This window comes from Telmatherina bonti (assembly GCF_933228915.1).
Source record: "Telmatherina bonti genome assembly, chromosome: 23".
Lineage (NCBI taxonomy): Eukaryota > Metazoa > Chordata > Actinopteri > Atheriniformes > Telmatherinidae > Telmatherina > Telmatherina bonti.
Genome location: NC_136632.1, coordinates 24516654 through 24522767, shown reverse-complemented (window position 1 = coordinate 24522767; position 6114 = coordinate 24516654). Strand labels below are relative to the sequence as shown.

Sequence of the window (6114 nt, the reverse complement as noted above, 5' to 3'; positions counted from 1 at the left end):
TCGGTTCTGGTTTTATTCAGCTTCCTGCTGCTGCTGCTTGCTGACCCATTTAAACAAAATAAAACATGGTTACTGGGAAAATGGTAACTAATAATAATAATGATGATAAAATGTTATTAAAAAGAATAAACTGATCTAAATCTGACCGCTCTGCCGTCCTCTCTGTCTGCAGACTCACTGACCAGAGGGTTAGATGATTCCTTCAGAGCTAAACCAGACACGATTCTGGTTTTATCCAAGCACCAACCAGAACCATCGCGCCCCCTGCAAGAAGTCCAAATGCCAGCTGACCTTTGACCCCTCTGTACCATGGACATCCACCTGCAGGGCAACTCTCAGCTTCACTACGGGGTCAACGGAGGCACTCGTCAAAACTCCAGAAGAGGAGTGAGTACTGACTGTTATGTTTATTCATGTTTTCTGACAACTGTCTAAATGTTTGACTTGGACCCGGCTGGAACTAAAGACAATTACTGACAGCAGGGGAGAATTAAAAAAAAAAACGAAAGTTTTAGCTCAGGTTGAGGGGTATTTTAATAAAGGAGGGAGTCAAAAGGGGTTAAATATCTTCCATATGTTTTCAAATGTTTCTTTTCTTCAATTACTTTTGTTTTTATTCTGATTTTAATGTGATTTTAATCCATATCTGTCTGTTTAATCATTTATCGATTTATTTTTAATAACAAACACATGAGAGGTGGAAGAGTGTGTGCTTTTATTGAGCCGCCAAACAATTTAAATTTCCCATTAGGGATGAATAAAGATCTATCTATCTATCTATCTATCTATCTAATCTTGCTGTAAACTGTTATTTAACCTCCATAAAAATCACGACGTTCCTCAGTGAACACTCCTTTCTTGCATTTAGAAAACACTAAACAAAACAATCCTTAGCACAACCGTTTGATTGGTTGAAAAGTTCAACCCACCATCATGTCCGTCTCATAAACACATTTGGTAGCTGCTAGCCAGCTACATAAAACCATTTACACTGAGCATTTATACTTTGCAGAGATTAAAATGCTGACAGCTTGAAAGTGGCCACAAATATGGTGAAAACAAACAAACAAAAGGCTGAAATGCATGCTGCGCTGGCATCCATCCATGTCATGTTTGCACCGTCTTCAGGCAGAGTTTGTAAGCACTCAGAGAAAATGAGGCATCAGGGATGTTTCTGAACCTTCACTGGGAAAAAAGACGAACTCCTCTAAAAGATTTGTGACATTGCAACAGTCCTTTGCAAAGAACTGTTAGAAGGAAATCAGTGCATCTATCTGAGGGAAAAAGTCAACTTGCAGTGACTTTATTACTTTAATACTGCTGTATCTTCTAGTTTTCAAACATTTAGCCATTGCCTGTTTCTCATTAATATAGCTTATTTTGCAACCTTGTCTGTTATTGTCCTTTTAAATCATTTAAGCTGAAATTACTTTTATCATTTTGAGCTGGACTCACATATTCCCCAATTTTTGGTCATAATTATAAGCCAACTAGTAGCTTGAATTTTAGTTTACAGGTGGATCAAGTTATTGTGTAATTATTGGCAGGAATTGGGAAAAAATCTTCTCAAAAACATGTATTTTTAGATGACTTGACCATCAAACTGTTGTTGTGTTGGAGCATCATATGAAAGGAAAAGACCAGCTGGTCACCTGGAGAAAAATCCGCTTCCTTGTTCTCTTCAGCACAATAAACGCTCTCAGCGTGTCAGATAACCTGAAGACAAACCAAGCTGTATGTCACCCTTACTCAGGGTTTGCACTGTTTACACAATGCAGTCACCACAGACACGAAGAAAGCACACCTGCTGAACAACTCCATCCTTTCATGTGCCTTGGGAATAATATCCACTATCAACACATAACAGAGCCCAACCGGTTCAGCAGCAGTTTTCTTGGTCCTGAGTTGCTTCACCACAAAGAGCATCATTCATTTCACTCGAAACCAGCAGATTTGTGTTTATTTCGCACAGGTTTCAGTTTGTGTAACTCAAAACAAGACTGTCAGTAACCTTGTTGTGGTGCTTTTTTATAACAGAGAAGTCAGCAGCAACCGGTGTTTACAATCACAGGTTGAAGGTCAAATGAGCCGCTTACTTTGGTCGGGAAACTGGATGATGTTCGTCCGACACAGCTAAATACTTCACTGTCAAAGAGTTTGTTGTCTTTTTGTGTGGCAAAAACAAATATGGACTCATTCAAGCACAAGATTAGCTTTGAAATGGTAGATTTGCTGAATTATTAGCTCAGTTTTTGTTATAAATATCAAGTTATCAGCCAAATCCAACAGCAGGTTGACTTTGGGCATTATGGAGACCAAAAATAATATGATGAGCTGAACAAAAGGTGGCAAAATTACCTTAAAGGCAGAAAAAATTCAAAGAAAGGAAAAATACTTTGGGAAGTACAAAGGAAACATCCATGCTCTGGCTCTAGGTAAACATTTAGAAAATTTTCCATTTACTAATCAAGAAATTTCAAGCAATTTTGATAACTTTTAAAAATCAAAACAATTTGAACATTACAAAAAAAGTAAAATAATGTTATAGTATCAACAACTCAAACTGGTAATAAATGAGTTTACATGTACATAAAGAAATGGGCTTCATCAGGTATGAATATCTTAAATCCAGTTGCCATTATTTTTTATGTTTTTACTCTTTAATCAATAAACAGCGGTGTGGATGTTCTGAAGCGAATAAAAAAAGCTATATAATCTGCCTTTATTTAATATTATCAAGTTAAAATATCCATGCAATTATTAGTAATAAAAGACTGTTTAAAAGTATAATCCTCTAAAAATGAGAAAAAGAAGCTCAAAATTTCAATATTTGAATAAAATTACAATAATTCTGGTTCTTTGTTTCATTATAATTCGCTGTTTTCTCTTACCAAGCGTCAAAAACTGTCCAATCAGGAAAGAGAAGGCTTTAAGTGATAAGGAAAGCTCAAATAGGGACAAATTAAGACCCAGCATTAAAATCTACTGCCGAAAATGAGTTCCATGTTCCCAAACTTATCCACTTAATGGTTGCTTTTCTCCACTTCACATTGTGACAGGGCATTACCTGTTCCCCACAGCCATGTGGTTTAGATTAAATGAGTGGAGCCGATCTCTATCAGGGCTGCAGAACAAACTAAAGCAGAAGCCGCAGAGTGTCGCTCCATCTGCAGAGAGGCCAAGAGGGAGTTGTCCAAGAGAAAAGAGGGAATCAAGCACTAAATATAGGCTTGGAGAGAAAAAAAATTGGGGGGTATCGTATGCAAGAACAAACAAGCCAGTGTTCCCACTACACACATGACTGAGGGATGAGGGGTCAAACATGGTAACAACACGGGCTTCAGAGATGAAGATGTATCTCAGGGGATTTGGTTCAAAATGTTTTGCTTTGTAACACACGAAGACGTTTAGTTCAACGTGCCAATGACTTTTTATTTTATTTACAGGATGATAACGCACTGCAGTGTCTGAGCCAAGAGGAGCAGGAGTGCATCCAGTTCTTTGAGGACACCATTGACTCATTGGAGGACAGTCTGGTAGAGGATGACCAGAGGTCCACACTGGTGAAGCCTCCTGACAGCAGCAGCACTCCTGCAGACAAAGTCAATGGACTACCTACCTCCACTCCCAGCCTTGGGGTCACTGTGCCCTCTCGACAGGATATTATTGACCTCGTCCACCCAGAACCAGACTTGGTGCCGACCAAAGAGTCGATCTTCAACCCTACCAACCCAGGTAACACACATCAGTGGTTGTTGATTGCAGATCATGGTCTATACCAGCCCTGATTCCAAGTCCAGACTTGCGAAAAGTAATTTTACATTTAAGAAAGAGTAATTTTTTGTGTTTAACAATCCAGCTAGCTGCTCTTCTGTTATTTTGTTGCCGCTGAAAGTTACCAAGCGTCACTAAGTAACGTCCATGTTCCTCCCAGATTTCCAGCGTTTGTTACCAACTCCTGAAAGCCACTTTGAGGTAAAACCAAGGCGTGACAGCTTGCCTTCGGAGTACAACCCTCCCCTGCCAAGTGGAAGTTATGGCCTGACAGACAGCCGTGCCTACCACCCTCCAGGCTGCATCCCTACCCCTGTCTTGATTGCACAGAAGATAGCAGAGAATCAGGGAGGTGGAGCATCAAACATACATCCTTCCTTATTCCTCCGACGTTCCAGCCTGGAGGCGGAAAAGCCACCGAGTGACAGCGCAGAGCCTTCAGTGAAACAGGGTCCACCTACCTCTGCCAAGCCCACCCGCTTCCCGGCTAATATAAGCCTTATCCTTGGAAACAAGGAGCAACAGAAGCAGCCTGTGGCTAATGTGAACATCCAGGAGAGACGAGAACAGATGCTGGCAAACCTGTCGGGTACGTCTCACCCTTTACTGCTGGAAAATCCTCAGCAAACCGAGGAACAGAAGGCTCGAAACACTCCCGCTCGTAGTATTTCTTTTAAGGACCCTTCACCAGATAAATCCAGGATGGAGGCCTTATCGAAGCTGGGTCTGACTAGGAATCGAGCATTGTCTGGAGACACATCACCCAAAGTCACCCCAAATATCACCACAGTAGATTCTCGGAAAGGTCCAGACACTGGTTCCAAGTCTCCAGAGGCCAGTCTTCCCCCACCGATACAAAGTGGCGCCAACTTCCCAGAATCCAACACTATGACTCCACTTCCAAGCCACATTCACGTCGAAAGAAAACCTGAGATTCTGCAGACACATTCCATCAAGAGCCATGACGATAGGAGCTCCCAGCTGAGCCCATTATCACCAGCGTTCACCCAAAACAGACACTACCCACCTCCTCTGGAAGACAAGGCCCCTCTTCCCCCTCCAGCTGAGGTCACCTCACTGGAATTTAATAACTATGGAGGGAAGTCCATCACGGTTAACCCATCGGTTCCCTCAAGGAGTGAACCTTCCACTTCACCAACAAGCCAAGAACCCAAAACCCTCCCATGTGCTCTGTCTAACCCCACTGAACATAATACCTACGGAGGAAAGTCCAAAGTCATGACTCCTGCACCTGCCCCCGTGACCAGATCCAATCTGCCTGACATCCTTAGCTCCCATATCGACAAAAGCCAAACCATACCCGCCAAACCAGAGCTGCAACCTTCTGAGCAGAACTCTTATGGAGGAAAAAGCCGAAGCATCAACCCAGCCACTAGGTTTAACCCAGCCTCTGGCAGTCCGGTCAAGAGTTTCAAAGCTCCAGCCCCGCCTCCAGCCCCCAGACCTGTTCGGCATTCCTACCACGGCCCTCTTACTCAGAAAACAGCCATCATATCTCCTGATCACAGGCGGAAGTCCAGCTCCATGTTCCGTCCCCAAGGTATCACCGTGCAGTTTTCAGGACGCGGTGAGATGAACGAATCTCGAAGGGAGGCGCTGAGGAAACTGGGGCTGCTGAAAGACTCCTGATGACCTTTAGAGATTTAGTCTGCAGTCTCTACCTGCCGAGCCTGATCTCTGGCATCTGCCTGCTGGCGGCGATGGAATGCGAGAAGTTTCGCCATGACACTGAGGTGTGGCTGGAAACAGACCAGCTCTGACAGAGGAATGAAGCTGTGTATCTGAGAAACTTGTATTTCCACTCTTCACCTTGTAGCCATAAAAAACTGAGAAACAGTGCAGCTGTTGCACCAGCAGTGCTTTCTTCAAAACACAAAAGCCTCAGCAGGTTAAAGCTTCTTTACATCAAGACACTCTTCACCTCTGCAGTCGCCCATTTGGAACAAAGCTGATTTTTTTCTGGATTTAACTACTTTTCTGTCTCATGTTTGGATGCTTGTGAATAACTCGCTGCATATCCTTCTCTCTGTTTACTGATCTCCATCCTTTCGGACTTTTCTGACCCTTCTGCAGATTGGCTCCTGCTTAAAGACACAAATCTTTTCAAACTTCTGACAGATATTAAGATTTCTTTATCATTTTCTTAAATAGCTAGACTATTTTTGGCTGTGTATGAAAACATATTTCATGTAGAGAGAAATACCAGGACATTTTTAGGTGTGAAAACTTAAAAGATTTAAATATTCTGATTTCATGAAGATATTTCCACCTGCAACTTTAAAACTTTACAAATCTGAGCTGTTGCGAAGCTTATTTTAA

General features: G+C 42.2%; 1 protein-coding gene across 1 annotated transcript; it reads left to right on the top strand.

Annotated features, from left to right (window-relative positions):
- Window positions 1-309: 309 nt before the first annotated feature.
- proser2 (proline and serine rich 2) lies at window positions 310-5501 on the top strand (the record flags this gene model as incomplete). The annotated part of the gene is made up of 3 exons (XM_079263413.1): window positions 310-387; window positions 3447-3735; window positions 3935-5501. The coding sequence occupies 3 exons, from the start codon at window positions 310-312 to the stop codon at window positions 5422-5424; spliced, it is 1857 nt and encodes a 618-aa protein (XP_079119539.1). The 3' UTR covers window positions 5425-5501.
- Between the last annotated feature and the right edge of the window lie 613 nt (window positions 5502-6114).